Source organism: Talpa occidentalis, unplaced genomic scaffold, assembly GCF_014898055.3.
Source record: "Talpa occidentalis isolate TD23 unplaced genomic scaffold, MPIMG_talOcc4v2.1 talOcc4.7, whole genome shotgun sequence".
Taxonomy (NCBI): domain Eukaryota; kingdom Metazoa; phylum Chordata; class Mammalia; order Eulipotyphla; family Talpidae; genus Talpa; species Talpa occidentalis.
In genome coordinates this window covers 120,245,374-120,270,910 of record NW_023605083.1, presented here as the reverse complement: position 1 = coordinate 120,270,910, position 25,537 = coordinate 120,245,374, and the positions used below count along the sequence as shown (strand labels likewise).

At 55.1% G+C, this 25,537-nt stretch overlaps 4 protein-coding genes across 7 annotated transcripts in view; 3 read left to right on the top strand and 1 right to left on the bottom strand.

Annotated features, from left to right (window-relative positions):
- On the top strand, positions 1 to 8,197 carry CUNH17orf113 (chromosome unknown C17orf113 homolog). 2 transcript variants are annotated; one of them, XM_054689590.1, is made up of 3 exons: positions 1 to 39; positions 3,983 to 4,707; positions 5,737 to 8,197. In XM_054689590.1, exons 2-3 carry the CDS (start codon positions 4,165 to 4,167, stop codon positions 7,222 to 7,224), a joined length of 2,031 nt encoding a protein of 676 aa, XP_054545565.1. In that variant the 5' UTR covers positions 1 to 39; positions 3,983 to 4,164; the 3' UTR covers positions 7,225 to 8,197. The 2 variants fall into 2 exon arrangements, with proteins under 2 accessions (XP_054545565.1, XP_037350636.1); XM_037494739.2 differs by lacking the exon at positions 1 to 39 and having other exon boundaries at positions 312 to 4,707.
- Positions 8,096 to 16,988, top strand: ZNF385C (zinc finger protein 385C). The gene is made up of 8 exons (XM_054688619.1): positions 8,096 to 8,101; positions 8,635 to 8,856; positions 10,968 to 11,078; positions 12,349 to 12,514; positions 13,723 to 14,010; positions 14,526 to 14,722; positions 15,045 to 15,155; positions 15,645 to 16,988. Exons 1-8 carry the CDS (start codon positions 8,096 to 8,098, stop codon positions 15,879 to 15,881), a joined length of 1,338 nt encoding a protein of 445 aa, XP_054544594.1. The 3' UTR covers positions 15,882 to 16,988.
- Positions 16,866 to 24,855, bottom strand: NKIRAS2 (NFKB inhibitor interacting Ras like 2). 3 transcript variants are annotated; one of them, XM_037494746.2, is made up of 4 exons: positions 24,676 to 24,855; positions 19,981 to 20,088; positions 19,048 to 19,289; positions 16,866 to 18,464 (listed from the first exon to the last, which is right to left on the bottom strand). In XM_037494746.2, the coding sequence occupies exons 2-4, from the start codon at positions 20,072 to 20,074 to the stop codon at positions 18,225 to 18,227; spliced, it is 576 nt and encodes a 191-aa protein (XP_037350643.1). In that variant the 5' UTR covers positions 20,075 to 20,088; positions 24,676 to 24,855; the 3' UTR covers positions 16,866 to 18,224. The 3 variants fall into 3 exon arrangements, with proteins under 3 accessions (XP_037350643.1, XP_037350642.1, XP_037350641.1); XM_037494745.2 differs by lacking the exon at positions 24,676 to 24,855 and adding an exon at positions 23,724 to 24,357; XM_037494744.2 differs by lacking the exon at positions 24,676 to 24,855 and adding an exon at positions 21,363 to 21,460.
- DNAJC7 (DnaJ heat shock protein family (Hsp40) member C7) overlaps positions 23,895 to 25,537 on the top strand; it is a 32,967-nt gene continuing 31,324 nt past the window's right edge. Inside the window, exon 1 of the mRNA XM_037494740.2 lies at positions 23,895 to 24,535. Within this exon, the coding sequence (XP_037350637.1) occupies positions 24,459 to 24,535 (77 nt within the window). The 5' untranslated portion in view covers positions 23,895 to 24,458. The remainder of the gene's footprint in view (positions 24,536 to 25,537) is intronic.

Here is a 25,537-nt window from a genome sequence, read left to right as displayed (position 1 = left end):
AGAGCGTCCACCGCGCAAGATGGTGGCTCCCGTGACTCCGTGAGTGTGTGCGGGCGGGGCGGGGCGGGGGGCCGGGGCCGGGCGGGGCGCCCCCTCTCGGAGCCTCCGGGCCGGGGCTGACCACCCGAGCCCGCGGCCCTGCTGACAGGCTGGCCTGCGGGGCGGGAGGGTGGGGGTCCCGTGCCCCGCGCCCCGCGCGGACCCATCCGAAGGTTCCTTCATCACGCGCCCCCCAGAGGAAGTTCCCCGCGTCCCGGCCCCCAGGGTAGCTCTACCATCACCCAGGCTGCTGGGGGAAGGGGAGCCACGCCCTTCCTTGCTGGGAGTGTAGACTTCTTTTAGTGGGGTTCCCAAAGGAGGGGGCCCAGAAGAGCCTGGGGAGGAGGCAGGAACCACCATCCTGCGCCAAATACATAGTGTGTGAGGCTCACCCCAGAAGCACACCCTCACCCAGGGGCCCCTCAGTTGTGCAGCCTCCCAGGTGTGCAAGAGATGGAGAGCTCTGAGTGGAGACAGGTGTGCCCCCCAGCCTGAGTCACACAGCCCCTTTCCTGACAGCCTAACCAACCCATGTCCCTCAGGTTGTTAATGTTTGGCTTCCTTTGTTGATTCTTAGCTCAGTGTTGTCCACTAGAACTTTCTAGCATGACCTCAACATTCTCTACCTCTATCTGGGTTGCCTAATTAACAGCCACTAGCCACACGTGCTGCTGAGAACTTGAACATGGCTAGTGCAACTGAGAAAATGAACTTTGATGTTTTCATTTAATTCTGATTAACAGCTGCATGTGGTTAGTGGCTGTCATTGGGCAGAGCCGCTCCAGAACTGCATCTTCCCACAGCCTCCTCCCTATTCTCCTGTGTTTTATCAAATACATCCCAGGCCTCACCATCACTTTATCCCTGGGCAGAATGGGGCAAGGCAGCAGTTTCTGGGTACAGGACGGATCTGACCAACTCCCAGAGGGAGTCGCCTTGGCCGGCCTGTACTTCCTTCCAATCTGGGGTCATGGGCTGGACAAGATCAGAGAATGGTGGGATCTTGAGAGGAAAGGACATCAAAGGCAGCTGCTTCAGCCCTGGACAGGTGCTGCGGGGCCCACTCCACTGCTCTCTCTGCCTGAGAGCCTGGGCATCCGTACTCACCCACCTCCCACGTTGTGTGTTGCCCTTGCCAGGAGCCAGGCCTGTTCCTTCTCTGGTTCAGATGGGACAAGTTAGTCACTTTAGTGCTCCTGCCCTCCGGGAGTGTGCATGCAGGAGGGAGAGGCCAGACAAAACAATGGCGCTGTACAGAAATATGCCAGTTTGTACTTTGGGGAGTGCAATGAGGGAGCAAATAGGGGTTAATGACAGAAAAGAAGGGGACTTCTTGGGAAGGGATAACTAGAGGCGCCTCCTCTGAAGAGGGACCGGTTAAACCAAGATGGGGGAAACTAGAATAGGTAAAGTGTTGGGGGAGGGGTGGGAATATTCTGGAAGAAGGTACAGAATGTGCAAAGGCCCTGGGGTAGGAACCTGGTACTCTGGAGGAACCAAGAAAAGGCCAGTGTAACTGGAAAAGAAGGGAGGCAGGTGCACATGGTGCCAAGTAGGTCAGCAATGCCTGGGCATTCAGCAAACCTCAACGGGAATTCTGGCACTGGTCTCGGAGCAACACACAGTAGCGGAGGGGCTTTACGTACTATACCTTAAAACACCCCTCTGGCTGCAGGGGTCTAAATGGCTGACTGAAGGGTAAGAATGGAAACCCAGAGAGCCATCAGGAAGCAGCGGCCTTGTCCAGGAAAGAAACAAAGGTGGCCTGGATGAGGCGGGGGCCAACGGCATGGAGAGAAAAAGGGTGTTAGAGGTAGATGTGGAGGTGGAATCCACAGCTGGACCAGGTCCTGGGTGTGCACGAGAGCAGGAGCAGGGGAAGGCTTCTGGCCAGAGTGCCTGGGTGGGATGGCTGGGAGAGGAGCGTATTTTGTAGGAACAGATGGCGAGTTCTGTTTAGACAAACCAGGAATGGGGTGGAGAGGTAGGGGACCCAGAGGAGCAGCCCGGGCTGGGGTTGTGCCTTTCAGAGTAGCCAACATAGGTGATTCTGAAATCTTTGGGCAGTTCGAGGTTGAGAAGAGGAGGAAGAGGTGACATCATAGGTCCAGGAGTGGCTGATAAGGAAGGACAAGCAGGGAATGTGGCATCCTAGAAGCCTAGAGAAAAATGCATTTCAGGGAGGGCTGTTGTGAGGAGGGTGAGCAAAACCAAATGGCACATGGAATGCGGGGGAGGGTGACCAGGGGGTTTGCCCACATCTAGCAATATCAAGCACCTTTCCCAGCTTTGAAAGGGTTGCTCTGGAATTCCACTGCACTGCCTTGTCTTACCTACCTGATGGATGCCAGGTTCCAAGCAGAGTGCCAGGTACAACGTCAGGGGGACAAGATAGTCACTTCCTTCTGGAGCAGAGAATCCCCTAACCCACAGCCTCAGACAGGAAGTTCTTTCAAATAGACAGAACCAATCCTTTGATTCATTTAAATGATCAAATTTTGCTGAGCAGCATCTGCATGCCCAGCCCCGTGCAGGGCAGGGGTGCCTAGAGAACCCCTGTGTTCAGGCTGTAACAGGAGGAGGCATGCCAGGGAGATCTGGGGACACTGGAAGACAGGTACCAGCCCAGGCTGGGGAGGGTTGGGTGACAGAGGGGATACCTGAGCTGCTCTCCAGGAATGAATGGGAAGTGGCCAGGGAAGAAGAGGACAGGAAGTTCCAGGCACAGAGCATGAAGGTAGGAGCCACAGTAACAGGAGCGTGTGGGGGATGGTAAGCCTTGGGGTCCGCTCAGGAGACTTGGGTGGCAGGAGGTGCTGGGGGCTTCCAGAGGCTGGGGAGGGCCGCGCTGGCTCATGGCAAAGCAAAGGCACACAGTTGGATCTGTGTGGCAACTTGCTCTCTGGCTGCTGGTTGAGGGAAGAATTTAGAGGGATGACTGCCGAGGAGAGGCGGCTGCCTACCCCAGGGGAGCAGCGCAGCCCAGGGTCAGGAGGTCTTCTCCTGACTGTGCTTCTGGCTTGGTCACTGTGACATCTTGGGTGAGTCACTTACAGTCCCCAAGCCTCAGATCCCTCCTCTTCCAAGGGAGGCCCCCACCACCACCCTCAGAGCTTACTTACAGCACAGGGCGGAGCTCGGGGCTCAGGTTTCAGGTCGTGCTCCATCGGCAGTGGCAGTGAGTGCTGTGGTTACCAGCAGGCCGGGAGCTCAGAGAGATGGTTAGGAGGAAGAGTTTCAGCCTTTGGTCATCCGCTGGACATGGTCTTCTGGTCCTGAACTGCTCATCCTGGCCTCGTGCCTGGCAGATGGCAGAGTGAGGGAGGTAGAGGCAACCAGCTAGCTGCCTTCAGTCTGGGCCCAACCCCACTTCTGGGCTGCTCTCCCCAGAACCACTGCTGTGTGCCTGCGTGCCTGCGTGCGTGCGTGCACTTGTGTTCTTAGGAAAAGGAGCATCTGAGAAAACAGATTCTGTTCCTCAGTCCTGGGGCTCATGACCTTGGCTTTGTGCTAACTTCCTCCTAATGCAATAAGTGAGCTGGACTGGAGGACCAGTCATCCTTTGGGCGAGGCTCAGCAGGTCTGAGTTTTAGTCCTGGCTCTGTCATGAATGATTCATGATCCTCCCCGCTCCCCAAATCCCCCCACCCTCTGCCTCCGAACTCAATCCCCCCCTCCATAAAATGGGGTGGCACAAATGGTGCCAGTCTCTCCAGCTCTGCATCAGTGGTCAGCACTAGTGCATGTCTTGTCCTGGATGGAGGGAGACCCTTGGAGGGGCCTAAGGCCGCAGCCTCCCAGCCCTTTGCAGGACCCACCTGCAGAGCTCCCAATAGCCCTCCCTCATTTGGTGCAGTCCAGCCCTGAGCTGGGGAGAGCTCTGTGGGCTGCATGAACCCACAGCGGACCCCTAACACCTCTCCCTTGTTTCTTTCATCTCCAGTCTCCCACCGGCAAAGCAGGAATAGACTTTCCTGGCTAAGTTAGATGGACAGTCCTGATTAGCCTGGCGGGCTGCCCACCTCCTGCCTTCCCACCTTTCCTCTGGTCCAGGGAGGTGCCAGGGAGGCTGGGGGGCCAGGGCTTTTGGGTGGGGGTTGGGAGTACCCAGCCCCTGGAGCAGGAATGGTGCCCCCGGGTAAGAAACCGGCCGGTGAGGCCTCCAATTCCAACAAGAAGTGCAAGCGCTACTTCAACGAGCACTGGAAAGAGGAGTTTACCTGGCTGGACTTTGACTACGAGCGGAAGCTGATGTTTTGCCTCGAGTGCCGCCAGGCCCTGGTTCGGAACAAGCATGGCAAAGCTGAGAACGCCTTCACTGTGGGCACTGACAACTTCCAGCGCCACGCCCTGCTGCGCCATGTGACCTCGGGGGCACACCGCCAGGCCCTGGCTGTCAACAGGGGCCAGCCCACGTTCGAGAGCCAGGCCGAGGGAGGAGCAGCCTATCCGGGGCTGGCGACCACCCCCACCCCCAGGGGCATCAAGGTGGAGGTGGACCCGGCAAAAGTGGCTGTGCTGACCACCGTGTACTGCATGGCCAAGGAGGACATGCCCGATGACCGCTGCTCTGCCCTGCTGGAGCTGCAGAGGTTCAATCTGTGCCAGGCGCTGCTGGGCACGGAGCACGGTGACTACTACAGCCCCAGGAGAGTGAAGGACATGCAGGTGGGTGGCAGCCAGGTACGGCTTGGGGCAGAGCAGGGGGTGGGAGGACATCCAGTGGTGTGGGCACAGCCTTCCCTCCCCCCAAGTGTCAGGCACCCCTGCAGTGGCCAGGAGCTCCAGTCGGACCTTCACCCAGCAGTCTTCACTGAGGGCTACTTGTGCCTCGGGGAGCACAATAGCAGAGGCCAGACCAAGGCTGTCCTTGGGGACCCCGGGCCCTTCCCCCATGGGCATATAGGTTTAATTCGCCCGCAGTTGTGTTTTGTTGGTCTTCACTGTTTCCAAAAAATTTTAATTCCTTTCTGAGTTGAACAAAATAAGAGATCACTTGTAATAAATTCAGATTTGTGACTTCTGCTAAACCAGTTCCCCCCACTCTGGGGACATGATATGGTGACACTGGAGAGTAGGACATGGGCTTCTCCATTCCCTTTGGTTTATCCCTGGCCTGCTTCAAGCTCCAAATCACCCAGTGGCCCCTGGAGGCAGGCAAGTTGCAGCTCAGTCCTAGGGACTAGCTGTGTGAGTCCTGGGGGCCAGTGTGGGGGTGGGGGAGCTAGAGCTCACCCTACAGAGAGATGACAAAAAGAGTGGGGGATGGGAGTGAACATGGCTGTCAATTAATCCCTCAGCAGCATATTAGGGAGGAGACCTACAGGAATAAGGCAGATTGGGGCCACCTTAGCAACACACACACACACACACACACACACACACACACACACACAGACAGACAGACAATGCTATAGAACCTTTATGGTTCATAAGCACTTTACATTTATAAACCCAACAACAGTTACATTTAGAATTCACAACATCCTTTTAAGTATATTGGGGGCTGGTATGCCACTGATTTTAGAGCTATGGAAATGGGGGCTCAAAAGGGTGAAATGACTCGCGCAAGATCCTGCAGCCTTAAATAGCAAAGCTAAGTCCCTAAGTCTGACCCCAAGGCCTTTCCTGCCTGTCTCCCCTTCTCAGGACAAGCCTAACTCTATCCTCCCTCCTTTCTCTCCCTGGCTGTCCCAGGTGGCTATTGCCAGTGTCTTGCACACAGAGGCCTGCCAACGCCTGAAGGCATCCCCATATGTGGGGCTGGTACTGGATGAGACCAGGGACTGGCCTGAGTCCCACAGTCTGGCCTTGTTTGCCACTTCGGTGTCCCCGTGCGATGGGCAGCCAGTCACCACCTTCCTGGGCAGTGTGGAGCTCCAGGAGGGCGAAGCCACTGCTGGCCAACTCCTGGACATCCTGCAGGCCTTTGGTGTGTCGGCACCCAAGCTGGCCTGGCTCAACTCCAGCCTCCCCAGTGACCGCCTAGGGAGTTTGGGCCTGCAGCTCCAGGCCACCTGCCCGCTGCTCACTGAACTACATTGCCTTCCTGGCCGGACAAATCCAGCACCCCCTGCCTACCTTGGTGAATATGAAAGTGTACTGGATGCCCTATTCCGCCTTCACGGTGGACCCAGCTCCCACATGGTCCCTGAGCTCCGGGAGGCACTGGACCTTGCAGCTATTGACTTGACAGGACCACGGCCAGTCCCCTGGGCTTCCCTGCTGCCTGTGGTGGAAGCAGTGGCCCAGGTTTGGCCTTGCCTGGTGCCCACACTGGAAGCCTCTGCCCCAGCCTCACCTACAACTAGGGCACTGGCCCTTGCCCTACGCCAGTTTACCTTCGTGGCCTTCACCTACCTGCTGCTGGATGCTTTGCCCTTGGTGCAGAAGCTCGCCCTCCTCCTGCAGTCGGAAGAACCAGACTTGGGCTTGCTGCAGCCCCTGGTAATGGCAGCTGCCGCCTCCCTTCAAACGCAGCGCAGCTCTGGTGGGGCCCGCCTTCAGGGTTTCCTGCAGGAACTGGCATCCTCTGGTAAGGACAATGAGGGCAGTGGGCACTGCACCTACCGCGGCGTGGAGCTGGTCGGCTACTCCGAGGCTGCGGCCCGGGGTTTGGAGCGGCTACGGGGCACGTTCCTGGACTCCATGCAAAGGGGGCTGCGGGACTCCTATCCCGGGCCTTCGCTAGACGCCATAGCCGCCTTCGCAACCATCTTCGACGCCCGCCGCTACCCGCAGGCGCCTGAGGAGCTGGGCGCGCACGGCGAGGGGGCGCTGCGCATCCTGCTGCGCGCTTTCGCCCAGGCGGTGGAGCGCCCGCGGGCGCTGGGCGACTTCGCCCTCTTCAAGCGCGTGGTGTGCAGCCTCGGGCGGCTCGGCCCGCGCGCCCTGTGCGCCAAGTTGGCATGCACGCATTCGGAGCTACACGAGCTCTTCCCTGACTTCGCCGTCCTCGCCAACCTGGCTTTGGCGCTGCCAACGGGCGCCAGCCTTCTGGACAAGGTGGGCCGCAGCCGGGAGCTGCGGTGGTGGGGCCAGAGCAGGGCCGGGGAAGGCCGGGGCGGCCCCGCGGTGAAGATCGCTGTGGATGGACCCCCGCTGCACGAATTTGACTTTGCACTGGCGGTGGAGTTCTTAGAGAGCAGGTGGGGGGAGCGACTCCTGGGGTCACAACTCAATTGAGGGCCACCTGCTCTGGTGCAGCCAGCTTGGGGCTCTGGGCTCTCTCAGGGCCAAGGAGGGCCTGACTGCTGTTCCCAAGCAGACCTACTAACTGTGGCTTCCCACCCACCTGTGGGGCTGCAAACTAACCCAGCCCCTTGGTGGTTGCAGAGGCACTGGCTCAAAGGGGTATGGGCTAGTGGGCAGAGAAGCTAGGGCCTGGGGCACCCTAAATATCACTCCTGATCTTTCCGGAATTTAAGGAGAAATCACTTACCCATTTTCCACTGGTTTTGGCCCTAGAAAAGTTGGGGGTCTTGGTTGGTGGGTGCAGAAGACAAGGTCTTGGGAATTGAGGGGTTGAGGGAAAGAATGGAGCCTTGACTTAACCCCCTCCTGGCAGTGCCTCTTCCCATAAGTTAGGGGTGGAGAGCAGATCACCATCTGAGTTTCTGACACTCAGCTCAGCACCCTCTCTGTGCACAGCTGAACAGTTCCAGGGAAACAGCGGTGCACAACCTGCCCCACCATAGGCTGCCTGAGACTGTATATGACCGTGTATATAGACGTATAAGGCTATGAATGTAAAATAAACCTACCCTTTCTTAGAGTTAACACAAAAATCTAAAAGGACTTTTGGTTTTGCAATGACAGGGTCCAAAAAAGTCCCAAATGGACTTGATTTATTTCTAATTTTTTTCTTCCTCCAAGCCTGGTTCCTCCTCGAGTTCCTAGCCCTTCCTTGCCTCACCTCAGACCTTTAAGACCAAAGACTGTCCAACCACAGAGCTGTGCTGGCCTCAGGAGAGCCTAGGGCCTCACCAGAGCTGGGGGGAATGTCCTTTCAGACTCCATCAGGTTTCCCATGCCTTCTGTCAACTCTGCAGCCGCCATGAATGTGAGGGGATCTGGAGGAGGGTGGTTAGTGAGAGGGGAGGGGCCTGACCCTTTCCCAGGCCTCCTGGGATTGGGGCTAATTTGCAATAAAGTGAAAACCCAGCACCGCATCATGCAGTCTTGGTGGTGGTTGGGGGGTGGGGTGGGGGTGGGGTGTCAGGGGCCGCTCTCCCCTCCTCCTCTCCCTGGGCTGGACCTTCCCCCTCACCCCCATTTGGCCCATATACTGCCTCTGGAGGGGCGGGAGGACCTCCTTTTGGGCTGGGAGACTTGCGCTGTGAACTCCCTGCTTTCGCTTCCCCAATTGCAGAGCAGAGAGGCACCAAAATGGGCTACAATTGCTCTGGGCTTGGCCAGTGCTACTTTTTATTTATTTATTTATTTATTTATTTATTTTTAAAAAAAAATTAATTTTACCAAACTAAAACAACTCTATAAGTAAACATAGCCTTCAAAAATTGAAGGTGAAATAAAGATACTTTTCAAAGAGGAAGATAGAGTGTCTGCCCTGGCTCCACACCTGAAGCCCCTAAGCCTCTAGTTCTGGCTGCCGGGACAGGAGAGAGCCTGTGGCTTCCCAGTTCAGACCCTGCCCTTCTTCCTCCTGCAGCAGGCCCGGCCTCCAGCACCCCCAGCCCCCTGCTGGCTTCCCTGCCCCTGCCCACCAGGCCTCTGCAGCCCCCGCTGGACTTCAAGCACTTGCTCGCCTTCCACTTCAATGGCGCCCCGCTCAGTCTCTTCCCCAACTTCAGCACGGTAGGGGCAGGCGGGGCTGGGGAGGGGGGCATTGGCCAAACTGGGGATTGGGTGGGGAAGGTGGGTTCAGAGAAGCCAGCTCTCAGAAGCTGGGTCTAACCAGGAGCTCATTCTCCTCCAACACCTCCCAGAATGACTATAGGGGCTCTCCCAATAGGGGTCCCTGGGTCCGGCTCACCCCTAGGACAAGGAACCCTTCCCCCAATATAACAACTGCTGGGCCTGTAGACTGCAAGCGTCACTCGAGGGTTTGTATAGGGGCTTCCGTGGCTTCTCTGTGTGCATCTGGGTGCAGGTGGGGTGCGCCCTTCTGTTTTAGTTTGTGCCTCTATAGGTCTATGTGTGTTGCTTGTGGATGAGAATGTGTGTTGTGTTTGTAAACAGCTCGTTGTGCTGCATATTTAATCTGTGTGTGTGTGGACTCAGGAAGTGTTTGGTGTCTCATCACTGAGTGCGTGGGCAGGTTGGGTTGTGAATTTGTCTGTGGTCACATGTCATTTCTGTGTGTGTGTTTGCAATTTGTTACTGTCTGCAAGCTGTGTGCTCTGTGTCTGTATATTGGTCTGTGTATTTCTGTGTGTGTGTGTATGAGAAAGTCAAGTGCCGTGAGCTTGAATTTTACTTCACATATGAGCTCTAAGGAATATCCCCCCTTTCTTTTAATTCTGATAATCCAAATGTCATCAGTGACAAGCTCCCCCGCCTCAGCCTGACAAGATGATGGGAACTTCCATCTCAGTCACCTTCCAGGGCTGTAGAGACTTGAGGACCCTGAGACAAGGGGCGAGCCCTCTGGTCTTCGGCCCTGCTGTCCCTTCCATACATGCTTGCTGTTGGGGCAGGTTAAGGCGAGAGCGCTGTCCCATCACTGGGCGCTGCAGGCCACTCCCAGAGGTGGTCTCTGCACCCATTGTCCCTGGGTAGACTCTCTTCCTGTGTTTGGAATTTTCTGAAACCATACTTTTCTCTCAAGGCCTCTGTTTTCTCTCCTCAGGAAGGTTTGGCAAGTTCCCCTTGACAAGCCTGGGCAGCTTCTGCTTCGGGGCCAGCAACCAGGTCCCTGAGAACAGGGGACATAAAGACTTGGTTTGAGAGAGGAAAAGATATTGAAAATAAGGAAAATCAAAACCACACTGATTAATTTTTCAAAGAGAGATCGTATTGCTCGGGCCTCCATGGCTGCCCCACCCCAGCCTCCCTCTCCCTAGCAGGCCAGGGAGTGGAACAGACAGGACAAGCCCACAACCCACAGACCCAGCACAAAGGCTGGGTTATGCGAGAGGAAATTCCAGCAGAGGGCTTCCTGGTCCCTTCCCTGCCTCTCCCTGCCCCAGTTCTTTTTTTTTTTTTTTTTTAAAGATTTGTTTATTTATGCATATAAGAGCTGGGGTACAGGCCAGAGATGGGGGTGGGGTGAGAGGATTCACCAAAGACAGAGCAGGGAACAGAACAGGCAGACTGAAACACACTGCTGAGGGGAACAGCCGGCGAGACAGGAGAGGTCTGCTGTGCCATGTGGGTTTCTCTCTGGCCAGCTGGGGATCGAACTTATGCTGCAGAGGCTGTGGATTGCTTCATAGTGTGTTGTTTAACCCCTTGTGCCACCAGGGAGGCCCTCCCTGCCCCAGTTCTATCCCAATAGTTGTGATTCTTGCGAAAGAGAAAAACGATCAAAAAGCAGACCAGAGTAGGGCCTCCCCTGGTGGCGCAGCAGTTGAGCAGTGGGCTGCGAGGCTGCCCACAGCCTCTGCAGCGCTGGCTTGTTCCCCCACCGCCGGCGAGGGTCCCACAAAAAAAAAAAAAAAAACAAAACAGACCAGAGTAGCAAAGCTGCCCAGGCCATCCTTGGCACGTGGCTCTGTTCTTCAAGCCTGGAGGTTGCCCTGGCCAGCCCCTGCCTCCAGCAGCATCCCAGCTGACAGGTCAAGTTGGCCAGGGAAGAGGCCGATTCTCTTACCCTGTGGCTGCCATCTGCAGGAGGGCAGATTCTTCCAAGGGGCTGACCACTGCCCTCCTCCACAGTCTTTAGTTGTGGGCATTCTGTCCTGCCCCCTACCCCTGCTTTCCCAGGCTGACCCCAGAGTTACTATGCCCTCCCGCCCCCTTCACAGATGGACCCAGTCCAGAAAGCTGTCATCAGCCACACGTTTGGGGTCCCCTCCCCTCTGAAGAAGAAGCTCTTCATTTCCTGTAACATCTGTCACCTGCGGTTCAACTCGGCGGTGAGAGAGTAGTGGACACAGGCTGGGCAGGGGCCGGGCACTGGGCTTCCAGGGTCTTTCCTCGAGGAACGGGGGTGGGGCAAAGGGGCGGTGATATTTTCTGTATTTTCTGTCCTTGGTTATAGAAGAGGCACTTGTGTTCCTTTACCCCATCTTCTTCTCTCTCCAGATTTCTCTGCCCCTTCTATCTTTAGTCCCCCTAGGGTTCCCTATTCCTCCCCTATCCTCTCTCCTGTCTTCTGGATCCTTCTACAAGAGAGAAAACTCTCCTTTCCCACTCTGGGTGATAGGGGCCACCCCATCAGCTCCTGGCCCAGAGTTTTTGAAGCTCCTGAGTGTACAACATGTGTTCATGCCCATCATTAATTAGTTCTCATGATAAATCTGAGATGGCCAGAGGTGCTATTATCATCCCCATTTCAGATGAGAACTGAGCCTCAGAGAGGTTAAGTGACTTGCCTGAGGCCACACAGCTGGTAAGTAGTAGAGCTGGGATTTGGACTCAGGCCTAGTTGACCCTGAGAATCACATTCTTTCTAGAACATTCTGCCCCTCGGTAGTAAAGGAGCCACATCCTGCCTCCCACGAATGTTCACCTTCTGTTCAGGCAACTGTGTGGTTTGGGAAGATGCTGTCAGAGGACCAGGGACCCTTGGTTGAAGAAGGAAGGACCCTGACAGGCAGGGTTTGGGGATCCCCTCCAGACTTTCAGGTGCAGATAGATGGAGGGACTTCAGGCGGGAATATGTCCTGTGATGGTGGGCCTGGACCAGTGCATGGCAAAGGCTCCATAACTATTTGCTAACAAAGCAGAGAAAGGGGTGAATGTTTGTGGGGTACACACTCCAAAGTGTGAGGATGGCTCTCTTGTTTGCATTTGTGCATTTATAGATTTAATAACCAGCTTTCATTGAGCACCTACTGTGCGTACTTCACCTTGTCATTCATATTCTTCTCACAACCCTGTGAGGTCAGTACAGTCAGCACAAAAGAAGGAAACTAAGCCTCAGAGTTTCAGAGAGCTGATGCCACTTGCCCGAAGATGCACAGCTAGGAAGTGGCGGGGTCAGAATTTGAAGCCAGAAGCTGCTTTCCTGGGAGCCTGTGCACATCTGAGGGTGTGGTCTCTAAACCTCGGAGCCACCAGCACACAATGGCAGCAGTGACAAGGAGTCGCCTCGGTGTGACCCAAGTCCTGCCCAGTGCCAGCACTTGGATGGGGCATGTGGACTCAGCAAGTGAATGATAACTCGTATCCTCCCCTCTCCAGAACCAGGCCGAAGCACATTATAAAGGCCACAAACACGCCAGAAAACTGAAGGCTGTTGAAGCGGCCAAGAGCAAACAGAGGCCGCAGAAGCCAGCCCAGGACGGAACACCGGCATCCCCAGCCCCAACTCTGGCAGGTGGAGCAGCCGGAGAGCCACAGAGCAAAGGTCAGTCCCGAAGTCTCTGCCATCCCCACTCCAGGTCTAGTTTCTGACAAGGGGTTGAGAGATTGCTGCTTGTGATTATTTTGGCTTGTGTTGGAGCGAGCAAACACACATACACACAGGAAAAGGGGGGGCACCAAAAGTGCAGGGCTCAATACATTTTCCCATTCTGAATATGCTCAGGTCAACATAATTTCCTAGGGCTACCTGACAAATGGCCATGGGCTGGGGGGGCTTAAACAACAGAATATTTTCTTACACTTCTGGAGGTAAGAAGCCTATGATCAAGGTGTTTGGTTCCTTTACAGGGGTTCATGTCTTGCTTCTAGAAGCTTGTAGCTTCCAGTGGTTGCAGTTCTTGATGCATAGATGCACTGTCCCAATCTCTATGTCTGTCTTCTGTTACCTTCTCCCATGTCTCTGTGTTTTCACAAGGTCTTCTCATAAGGACACCAGTCATTGCATTAAGGGCCCACCCTATCCAGGGTGGCCTCATCTTGACAGGTTACATCTGCCAAGACCCTGTTTCCAAAAAAGGTCACATTCTGAGATTCCTGATGGACATGGATTTTGGACAGACACTTTTCAACCACCTACACCCTCCCCCCTGGAGTAACTGTGTTCCTGAGTCTTGTCAGTGTATGATCAGTTTTGCTAGGCTTTTGTGCCTGAACATTCACTGTAAGATTTCTTCCATGGTGTTGCAGGTAGCTGTAGTTTGTCCTTTGGCATTGCTGTGTAGTACTCCATTGCACGATCACACAACTGTCTGTCTGTCTGTCTATCTATCTATCTATCTATCTATCTATCTATCTATCTATCTATCTATCTATCTATCTACCTTTTCTCCTCTCATAGATATTTGGGTAGTTTCCAGGATTATGCTGTTATGAATAGTGCTCTTGGAACATTCTGAAACATTTTTGGTGATTTCAGCTTATTCAGTCAGCTAATAACTATAAAGTATCTGGGCTGTGAGTGCCTTCTGAGACCACTCTGTCCAACTTTATGATTTCAGATGGGGAAACTGAGGCCAAAGAGTCCACATCTCCCCAGTGAGTTAGTGGGAGAGTGGGGTCTGGCTTTAGCTCTGGTCATCCCTACACATGGACCCTCCATTCTGCCATGCCACCCCCATTTTGTCAATGCTTGCGATCATGGTCTTGAGTCATCTCTAGCCTCACTCATAGTGATGCCTCCCCTCTCCCCAGCAGCTCCTCCTCCCGACCCCTCCCTCCAGCCATCACTGACTCCGGACCCCACACCGAGGGAGCCAGCCCACCCAGACCTCCTGGATGCTGCCTCTTCTTCTTCTTCTTCTTCCTCTTGCCCACCCTGCTCCCCAGAGCCTGGGTCGGAGGTGCCAGAGCCGGAGCCGCTGGCGGCTGCCGTGGGAAGCAGTGTGAGCGGGGAAGGCCGGAGTGAGAAGGGGCGTCTCTACTGCCCCACGTGTAAGGTGACCGTGAACTCCACCTCTCAGCTTCAGGCTCACAACACAGGTCAGTGGCCCCACGAGCTGGAGTCAGGGAGGAGGGGGGCAGGGAGGCTGCCCCTCACCCGATGTGGCCGACTGGAGTTCTGGGCACTTTGTTTAAGGGCTCGGGGACAGGTGTGCTCAGCTGTCAGCCAGGATCTCAGGGTCTCCCACTAATGCCTGAGGAGGGAGAATGGGGAAGAGGAGTCTGAGGTTGCCTAACTGAGGGTCACTCCAGACAAGATGGGGGACCTCCTCCCTCTCTCCTTAGGTCAGATCCAGAAGGGCTTGAGATGAGGACGGAAGCTGACAGTGGCACTGTAAGAAGGCCTTTCTGGTGAAGGCTGGCACAGATTGAGAGCAGCTGGGGGTGGGGTGGGATGAGAGATGGGAAAGTGAAGTCTCCTGTGGCCAGAGGGATAGGCTGTGCAGAGCAGCCGGAGGCTTGCAGGGACCACCAGACTGACCTAGTTAGGAGGGGCCGCCGTGGCCCTGGCAGCCCCCATCTGGTGCTGACAGTCCGGCTTCTCTTCCCTCCAGGAGCCAAGCACCGGTGGATGGTGGAAGGCCAGCGAGGACCTCCCCGGAGGGGCCAGGGCCGCCTGGTACCGCGGGAAGGAGCTGGACACAAGGCCAAAAGAGTGTCTGGGGGTCGGGGGAGCAGGCAGGGGCCCAGCCCCACCTTTCACTGTGCTCTCTGTCAGCTCCAGGTCAATTCAGAGACCCAGCTCAAGCAGGTGGGAAAAAGAAGCGGGCTGGGACTGGGGTTGGAGCAGGGGTGAGGGAGGACTAGGGCCAGGTGAGGAAAGAGGCTGAGGGGAGAAGGTGGGGAGAACCGAGCCCCGGAGCAGGGTCAAAGTAGAGGATCAAGTGTGACCGGACAGTGGGGTCCTGGGGGGCAGAGGCCAATGTCCCTCCCCTCTCCCAAGGGTAAAACCGGTAAATGTGCATCAGTGCCTGAACTGGGAGAGGAAGGGTGATCTAGTCGAGGGTGGGGGAGTGGTTTGGGGGTTCTTGGGCTTCCTCATCTTGTTCCCAGCCTGTCTGTCTGTCCATTAGCACATGAGCAGCAGGAGACACAAAGACCGCCTGGCCGGGAAGCCCCCCAAGCCCTCCAGCCAGCAGAGCAAGCTGCAGAAGCATGCAGCGTTGGCTGTGAGTATCCTCAAGGTATCTGTCTACAGGCAACAAAGCTGGGATGGTCGGGAGGGGAGAGGGTGGCCCGGAAGGGAGGACCAGCTGAGGGGGTGGGGCAGGAAGGAAGCCACACACAGCCCTGCCCCCACGCTGTCTGGGTTGGGGTTTTGGTTGTCTTGGGATCTACCCAAAGGAATTTCCGGCAGGTGGGCTGGGGTGGTCAGCTCAGGGGCCTGAGCAAGGGGTGGGCTGGGCGTGTATCTCCTAGAGACCACATCTACTCCCAACCCCCATAGCCTCCTCCCTTTGCCCATCCTGACTGTCCTCCCTCCGGCCAGGAAGACAGGTGGTGGAGAAAGCCCTTTGGAATGGGTGTTTGGGTGTGGGGAGAGGATTTAGGTTTGGAACCCTAAAAGGCACGTTTTTCCTGCAGCAAAATCCCAAGGATGGAGCCCAGGGAGGGAGTGGAATCTTCCTGGGGTCAGATACTGTGTCAGATACTGCCCTCTCTCTTCTTTGTAGTCCAAACTGGCCTTGCAGAAGCAGCTCACCAAGACGCTGGCGGCCCGCTTCCTGCCCAGCCCGATCCCCACTGCAGCCGCGGCCATCTGTGCCCTGCCTGGGCCCCTGGCCCTCCGGCCTGCCCCTACAGCAGCCACCACCCTCTTCCCGGCTCCCATCCTGGGCCCAGCTCTGTTTCGCACCCCGGCTGGAGCTGTCCGTCCTGCCACGGCACCCATAGTCTTTGCCCCCTATTAGCTGCCCCTGGAGGCCGGGGCTGATTTCTCGGCAGTGGGCATCCAGCTCCTCTGCACCTTGCCCTGAGATGCCCAGGTCCCTGCATCCCACAGAGGACTGCTTTTTGCAGCCTAGGGGTTTCTGCTGGATTAATTTTAAGGACAGCTGCCCTTCACTCTGTCTAGACTGGAGGTTCAGCTAATCCCCCCTGGTCCAAGGACCATTCCCACCTTCCAGGACTAGTCTTAGGCTCCCCGGCACTTCCCAGTCTGATTTATGGGGAATAAACTGATAAATTCCAAAGATCTATGCAAAACCCCACCCCAGCCCTGTGGTGCTCATTTTGCCCACCCAAGACCTTTATCTACATGGCCAGATGCCCTAGGGATCTTAACTAGACAGGGGACAACTCCAGTGCCCCAGGGAAACTGTCGCCACTTGCTGGATTCTCTGGCCAATCGCTGGAGGGGCTCCAAGGCCAACCGGACAGTGACCGTGTGGAGGAGAAAGGAAGCAGTGCCAAGGTGGGGGTGGGGTGCTGGCTGCTCTGGGGCCTCATGCTGATGGATGGATGCAGCTAAGAGAGGGATAGGTGAGTGTGATGTTCTGACCGCCCCATTTTAAGAGTGACCAGTCCCATAAAAGCTCTCCCCTATTCCTCCTGAACCCCAGCTCTCAGCAGAGAACTGGGTCTCCCTCAGACTATGGACCTAGCTGACACCAAATCCCCCCAGAATGCCCAAATGAAGAGCCTCCTCTTCTAGCTCCCCACCCCAAGCTGGTCCCTAGCACCACTTAGCTTTCCCTCCTCCCATCCAGCACCCCAAGTTCCAGCTCACTGTAAAGCTGAGTATTGGGACCCCTTCGAAGACCCACTTTCATGCTGTCAAAGTCAATGTCACCACCTCCATCCCACCCCACACCCCCTCACCCCATGATATGGGACTTTGCCAGTGTCCACCTGTGTTTTTGTTTTTTAAGATATTCCCAATGAATGGACATAGAAAAAAGGGAGAAGGGCGGGGAAATTTTTGGTAACAGTTGTGGTTTTATTGTGTCTGACAAATCAATAAATGAACTTTAAACCTGAACTTATGGCCTTACTCAACCTGCCCAGTCCTGGACCACCCGCCCATGCTCATCACTCCCGTTTTGGGGAGAAGGGGCGTGTCCTGGAGGTGCCTGGCTAGAGTTGTCTCAGCTCTGCTAGCAGTGCACATTAGGAAAGCACACGGGCACAGGAAGTTGTGGGTCATGAGCTCACCCGACAGCATGTTGAGCGTGACCACCCTTCTGTGCCCTGACAGATCTGTGGGCGCCTGAGAAGCTGCTACTGGTTTGCCCTGTTCTGTTCAGGCATCTGAGGTAAGGAAGGGCTAGAGGAGCACCTTGTCCAGCCTTCACCATGGCAGCAGGCCAATTTATAATTGGTAAATTTATAAACAGAAGTCCAGCTGTTAGCTGAAAACAACCACAGGAAGGGGTGAAGACCAAACCCACCAGGATGAGGTCCCCCATTGGCCACTCGGAAACCAGAGTGGATAGTGCACTCCTGCCCCCTGGTGGTTGGGGGAGAGAGTGTCCCAGCCTCCAGGGCAGTAGCCTTAGCACCTTGAATAGGGATAAGCAAAGGATACAGTCATAATCTAGTTGGGTCACAGTCAGCTGGAAGCCAGGGCATTATAAAATTATAGGACTAGAGAGGCTCTAGAAGGTCATCTAAACAATTCCCATCACTTTACAGATGAGGAAACTGAAGCCCAGAGACAGGAAAGGCCTTGGTGGGTCACAAAGCCAGTTGGTGATTCATGGCCCATACATCATTCCATTCCTCAACCAATGAGCGCCATGTGCTCTCTAAGCAGGAAGAGAAACAACTGGGGAAAGAGGTAAAAGAGAAAATCTCACTTCCCAGGCCAGCTTCTTAGGGTAAAGGACAGGAGAAAGGTCAGGAACGTGGACGCGTACGCACACAGTACCCGACCACCCTTCTCCAGACTCCAGCTGGTGCCACCAATGTGTGAGGGGGGCATGGGGCCCCTGTGATAGGAACTAGGCCCTAGGGTGGGCACTTCTTCATGGTACCTCTGCTTCCTACCAGGCAGGCAGAAGGGGCACTAACCCACAACTGCCCCACGTCACGGCAGGGCAGAGATGATGAAAGCAGGGGGTGGTGGGGGCTGGGGGTTCTAACCTGGATTACCTGTGTTTCCTGGGGCTAGGAGGGAGCAAAAATGGCCCTAGCCTGGGACAGCCCAGCAGCCTGGCCTAGTGGGGTGCGCCCCCACTAACTGAGGACAGCTTGCCTAACCCCCTTCCTGGAGCTGGAATGGGCCTGGGAAGGTGGAGAAGAGATGCAGGTCTTCAGCCATCCAAGGAGCCGCTGCCCTTGTTCTTGCGGCTGAGGGGGAAGGCGGACTTGCTCTGGGGCTGGGTCATCTTGCTGGCCAGGTAGATGAAGGGCTCCAGGAGGGATCTGCGGTCAGCCACTGACACCTCCCACAGCTTCACCTTCTCTGACTTGGCCCAGTGCTGAGCCACATCTGGGTCCACGCGCCGCTGCTCCTGCAGGTCGCACTTGTTGCCGAGGACCACAATGGTGACCTGAGGATAGGGACAGAGGTTGGTGGCTATACCATGGGCTTCAGGAATGGGTGTGAGAGCTGGTGACCCTCTAGGTGTCCTAGAAAGAAAGTCTCAATGGCTGACACCTCATCCTTTCCTATAGCAGAAATCATGGGCGAGGGGGGATGTTGAAGCTGCTTTTTCCTTCTCCTTCTTATTTCAAATTCTGAACTCCAGCTGGCCTTCCTCCAAGAGTTCCATTACAAGCCCAGTGTCACCCGTGACTGCTCATTACTAGCAATCAATTTCTGCCTAAACTGCCTGCAGCTTAAAGGGGGATTTAAGAACAGAAGGGCCTTCATAGCTAAGAGAACAAAACACTTATAAAGAAACACCAAAGAGGCTTCCTGCCTTAGGTCAAGGTCTTCTTAAACTGAAGAGAAGTCTACTGGGTTGAACTGCCTCAATATGTGGCCACCTCAAAGGTGCAACACACGCTCCAAAGGCCTCCATCCCCCTTCTAGCTCCTAATCCACTCCTTAACAAACAAGTGAAAAACAGCCATGCCAGGCCTCTAGGTAGCCCCCGGCCCCTCACTCATCATCCAGGCTCCCACACAAACCTCCTTCTTGTCCTTAGACTTGTCAATCTCCTTCTTAAGCAGTTCCACTCGCTGAAAGGACTCTCGACTGTCAGTGCTATAGACCAGAACGTAGCCGTCAGTGCAGGAGAAGCAGTGTCGGGGCAGCTCTGCCCCATCTCGGAGCCCCCGGGTATCGTAGAAACGCACCTGCTCCCGGACCCCCCGGTCCGTCTCAATGGAGCCCACATAGATATCTTCCTGTGTTTCAATCATCTCGGAACCTGGGATAAATGAGAAAACTTGTTTGTAGGGAGGAGGGAGATGGGTAGATCCTAATGGGCCGGCCAGACAGGAAGAGAAAGGAGTGTGGGGGCTGAGGAGAGGGAGTCCGAGGCTGAGAATCTGGCCAAGTTGGAATGATGGGGGAACTGATTAACCTCATGCTAATGCTGGGGTAAGTGTGACTGGGGAGCTTTTCCTCCCTATCTCAGATACTGTTTCCTCCTTCCACATTTGTTCAGATTTGCTGGAGGATGGAGAATTATGATGTAGATTTTTTTTTTAAGATTTATTTTTATTTATTTGTTTGTTTGTTTATTTATTTATACAAGCACTGGGTACAGTCAGAAGCGCGGGAGGGTGAGAGAATTCACCTGAGCCAGAGCGGGGAGCAGAGCAGGCAGAAGGACCGAAGTACACTGCTGAGGGGAGCAGCGGGCGGCAGGAGAGGTCTGCGCGCCATGTGGGACCCTCCTCTGGTGGCCGGGGAGCAGCTGGGGATCGAACCGGCACTGCAGAGGCTGCGGGCAGCATCTCAACTGCTGCACCACTGGGGAGGCCCATGATGTAGATTTAACTCTTTCAGGTGCAGTGATAATCAAGAGCAGCTTTTTTAGCCTTTGCATATGATCAAAGCCTATTCCTTCTTCTCCAACTCCTCCCACCAACCCTTTGGTCCCCAACAACACTCACCCACTACATGGTTCCCGTATAGAAGCTGCTCCAGGATTGAGGTTTTGCCCACGGATGCCTGGCCACACACGACCACCTTGCAGCTCTTCCCCATGCTTAGCCTCCAACCTTGAATTGAAGAACAGAAGTGCACTGGGTGAGGTGAGGCAAGACAGGATCAAAACAGAGCCGACCTCCCAGAACAGAAGAGCCCAAATTTTGACCTGACGAGTAGCCTCAGGAATTCAGCACTGCTTGATCTGGGGTGCATCAAAGGGATGTGTCTGCATCCACTACAGGAAAGTGAGGTGACATTATTCATCTTTGTTAATTTCAGTATATGGCCAGTGGAGCAGGTGATCAGAAAACGTTGCCTCACAGGGGGAAGAGTCGCTGGTTTAAAGGATTCCCTACCGTGCACAGCACATAACAAAGGCACCTGGGCTCAGCTGTTTCTTTTCAACCATGACACCACACATGTGTCTTAAACCACTCTTCCTTGGGGCAGCAAGCAAATAAAGAGGCTGTATCGCTTTCTTGTATGACTATGTGGACAATTCCTTCTAATTCCCAGTCAAGTCTATGGGTAAGATGAAAAACATCAAACAGGAAAGAAAGGAGCTGACCAGAGGAGCTAGGCATCTAAACCAACAATTTCAGAACAGCATGGTAAGAGCTACTGCAGAAGGAATCTTAGGGAAAGGCTTTGGAACATCATCTTTGCTGCATTTGGACTGACAGACTCAGATGAGAAGGCACACAAACACACACACACACACACACACACACACACACACCCCTCTTGTGCAAAGAGGTCCCAGAGCTCTCCCTCCAAGCACCACCAGAAGTAGTCCCAGGCAGAAGTTCCCCCGGAAAGCAGATACAATCCTCCCCAAATGGGGTCCCAAACAGAGGTCCCTCTGCAAAGGGATCTCTCTCTTTTTTCAAAAAAGATTTACTCATTTATGCATACAGGAGCTGGGGTACAGGCCAGAGGTGTGGGGGTGAGAGGATTCACCAGAGACAGAACAGGCAGATCTGCTGAAATACACTGCTGAGGGGAGCAGCGGGCGAGACCGGAGAGGTCTGCTGCGCCATGTGGGTAGCTCCCAGGCGGGGGATCGAGCTCAAGCTGCAGTGGCTGCCCACAGCTTGACAGCGCTGCCTTTAACCCCTGCGCCACCAGGGAGGCCCTGGGAAGGAACTCTTGATACAGGCCTCCCTCCCCTTCTATCGAGGGGCCCTAGAGAATAAACCCCACCGCAAGGGCTAGCCCAAGAGAGACAAGCGCCGGAGGGGCCTCGGTCACAGATTATCCCCCGAGGGGACCCCGGCGGGAATCGGAGACCAGTCACCTAAGGCGCCCCGGCCGCGGCGGCCCACCCCACGTCCCAGCTCCGTACCTCCCGGGCCCCTCGCAGCACCCGGGCCGGGACCTGGAGGCGCGGCTGGGTCGGGGAGGCAGCGCCGACTCCCGAACTCCGCTCTCCTCCGGCTGGAGCCAGGCCCCGCCCGGCGCCGCCCCCCAGCTTCCGTCTGGGAAGTGCAATTCCGACGGCGGAGAGCGGGCGCCGGCCGCACAGCGCCCCCAGCGGCCGGCGGGGGGATGGCGGCCGAGGGCTGGGCCGCCGCTGCGCCGGGCACACGCTGCTAGGCTCCTCGGACGCGGGGTGCTGTTCTTTCTGGGGTCTCTGATACCCCAACACTCTTTCTCGAAAGGCTACCATAGTACAGTCACACTTCGTTTATTTATCAAATGACTTCTGAGCACCTGCTCCGTGCCAGGGACAAGACCATATGCTGAGAAAAAGCGGGCGGATTAGATCCAGTAGAGTGTTGCCGACTAGAGGAGCGAGACATCTGAACCAACAGTTTCAGGACAGCATGGTAAGAACTGTTGCAGAGGCGTCATTACAGAGGAAGCCTAGCAAAGGGGGCATTTAACTTGAGGGCAGCAGCATCTCGGAGAACTTCCTGGAGGAGGTCATGTTTGTGTTGAGGTTTGAAGGGCTTGCGAGGAAAGGGTGGAGCCATGGCAAAGCCTTGGTGTTTTCTGGAACTGCAATATTGATGCTAGAAAGGACAAATAATCAAAGGCCTTGCGTGGTAGGCCAGAGAGTTCAAACTGTATCCTAACTGCAGCAGAAAGCCATTGACAGATTTTATGCCAATGAAGTGATGTCAGTTTTTGCTCTTAAGAAGGCCACTCTGGTAGAAGAGGGAAGATTGGAGACAGATGAGATGGGGGCGGGTCAGTTAAGAGACTACTGGGTAGAGCCTCCCTGGTGGGGTAAGGGGTTAAGCACCACACTATGAAGCTGTCTGCAGTCTCTGCAGCACGAGTTCAATCCCTGACAGGACAGGGAGCTACCTACATGGCAAAGCAGACCTCTCCTGTCTCACCGGCTGCTCCTCTCAGCAGTGTATTTCAGACAGTCTGCCTGGTCTGTTCCCCACTCTGTCTCTGGTGAATCCTCTCATCCCCCACATCTCTGGCCTGTACCCCAGCTCTTGTATGCATAAATAAATAAATCTTTTTTTTTAAGATTTATTTTATTTATACAAGAGCTGGGGTACAGTCCAGATGCGTGGGAGGGTGAGAGGATTCACCAGAAACAGAGTGGGGAACCGAACAGGCAGATTGATGAAATACACTGCTGAGGGGAGCAGCAGGCAAGACAGGAGAGGTCTACTCACCATGTGGGTTGCTCCGAGGCCGGCGGGGATCGAACCAGCACTGCAGAGGCTGCAGACAGCTTCACAATATTGTGCTCAACTGCATGCGCCACCAGGGAGGCCCTAAATAAATAAATCTTTAAAAAGAGAGAGAGAGAGACTATGGTAGTATTGCGAATTTTTTTTTAAATGATGAGAGCCTGAATTGGGAGGGGAAAGAGAGATTGGGGAGACATTTAGTAGGATTATCAACAAGAATTGGTGATAAATTGGAAGTCAGGGAGGAGTGAGAAAGGGAGGAATCATGTTTTCTATCTCATTCTGTGACCAGCTGAATGGTGAATCTTTTTAACAAGGTAAGAGAAGCACCTATTGGTGAGGGGTGGGGAAAGCATCAAACATTCAAGAGATATCCAGTAGAAAGCTGGATAGATAGATCTGGAAGAGAGGTCTAGGTTGAAGAAGGGAAACAGAGTTGAGAGTCTGTAAAGTTGATGCAGTTAGTTGGCTTGATGCAGAGAACACAAGTGGGAAGCTGGTTAAAGACGGCTGGCCTCCTGACCCAAACTGCACACTGTGAGCCATTGGCAGGCAGGGCCAGTGGTCTGTGAGTCTGTGCCCTCCCAAACTAGCAGAGTGGGCACTTTGGAGAGGGCTATGGCAAGACAGGCTGGATAAATGCTCTACAAAGCACTGAGCTGCTTGCCATCTCCCACCCAGTGGTGGGTGTGGCTTCAGCTACCCCAGCACTATGATAGGCAGGGACCATACAAGCAGCTTATGGACAGTGTCACAAAGTGTTTTGTTGGAGAAAAGAGTAAATCCATTTTAAATTTTCTGTTCCTTTCTTCATTTAGTTTCCCTTTAGCTTTAAAAATTTAATCTCAATCTAACCCCAGAAAGTTCCACTTTAATTCAAGCCACAAATATTATTGGTTAGGGTGAGGGAAGTACTACAAAGATGATTAAGTTGTATTTTTGCCATCTATTAGGTCCCAATCCAGACAGCATTTGGCAAGAGAAGCGTGCTGAACAGGGAGTTTATATGAGGGGCGGGAATATCGGGGACACGGGGGCAGGGACCTCACCCCGTGAGCTGCCTTATAAACTCCAGGGCAGGGTCTGAGGCATCGTGCCACCCTCCCTAGGCTTAATGCTGAGATGGCACTCCCAGGCGGCTGACATGAAAGCAGCCTCATAAAAGGACCAGCGTCATTAGGGTGATGAACCAGTTGGTGCTTGGAGATCCAGAAGGGATGAAAGGCGGGGGTGAAGACGCCCTGCGTTCCCCTCGCTTGGTTGGGCAGGGCTTCCAGGGCCGATGAAAGCTGGGGGAACTGGGCTCAAAGTGTCTCTTCTGGCCTTTCCCGAGAGGAAGCTGTGGACACACTCCAAGGTCGGAAAGGTAGTAGTGGGAGCGCTTTCCTTCCAGAGTCCTGGGTCGCCGGGATCTCAGGCAACAGACTCCCTTAAGCCTTACTGGAGACGCTCTAGGATTGGAAGTTGCTATGGCAACGAGGCTCTCGGACTACTGAGGAAAGCCAAGGCCTAGAGAGGCAACAGCCACCTGTACCCGCTTCCGACCCTCGGGTAAAGTGGCGCCCCCTTCGCACAGGAACCGTCCCTGGGCCTCCGCCCTGACGCGGAGACCACCGTGGACCTCCGGGGACGGGAGGCCGCTCTGGCCCCAAGTGGATCCTCTCGCTGGTAGACGGGCTCGAGGGAGCCACTCTGGGCGCAGCTCCGCCGAGCGGCTCGATGCTCCGACCGGAAGTGCTCTTCACCGCCGGCCTCCCACCCGGCTCTCTGGTCCCGGCGGTAAGATGGCGGCTGCCGCGGAGTGCGATGTGGTAATGGCGGCGACCGAGCCAGAGCTACCCGACGACGAAGAAGCGAAGAGGTAAACGGGGTGTCAAGGTAGTAGAAGGGTGCGCTTCAGCTCCATGGCTCCGGGAAGTCCGTCCTTGCCATGATCATCTCCTAGCTGTTGCGGCCATGCCCCGCCCTCCGAAAACAACCCCCCCCAACCCCCTCACACACCTGAGGTAAAGTCCGGATGGACCCCCTGAAGGGGCGCTCTCTGAGGTCGGCCCTCCCTTCCCGCTTCCGCCTGGCTGGGAAGCTGAGTCCGGCCTTGTTACCGCGCAGAGGAAGGTCGTTCTTATTGTAAAGGCCAGGTCTCGAGGGCATCTCAGAGGTCTGCTGCGGGATGGGGGAGGCGGCGCGGCGTCGTTGACGACTTCCTTACAACGCCCCGGACCCCCGCCTACTCTTCTTCACTTCTGTGCATTGTTGCCTGTCAGCACTTTGCATCTCCAGAGCCCTTGCCCTCCTCTCCTTCTTTCCACAGTAATTACACCCCTGACACCACTAGTCTGGATCTAAGCTGATTTTCTTCATTTTGACCTGATTGCACCCGGGTTACCCCAGGAGTCGATGATTATGATTGAGCGTGAAGGAAGTGGGGGGGCGCTTGTGTAATGCTCTACACATTAAACTCCTCTCCTCCCTTTCTTCCTAGGATCCTCCTCCTTCCCAGGACTATTCTTAAGTTAGGTAGCAAGGAGGAGGGCAGCTTCTTGGGCACTCTTGGCACTGCTGGACAGCTGCAGTGGCTCGGGATTGCCAGTACTGACTAGCCAGGGAAACTGCTGAGTGAGAGGTTGTCCAGAACACTCTGGATTCTGGCTACAACTAAGGCTGCTGGAGGTCGGGTTGAAACACGGTTTGGATAGTCATACTAGTCCTCATCTTAATTCTAAAGTAGAATTAACAAAAAAGACTATGGACCTTTGGAGTCATTTCCTTATCAACTGCAGATTACAGTCTGTTTCCCACGTATTTATTATCTTTATATGCCAAGCTCCTTATTGCTTCAGTCTGGGTGCTTTGAGGTGGTGAT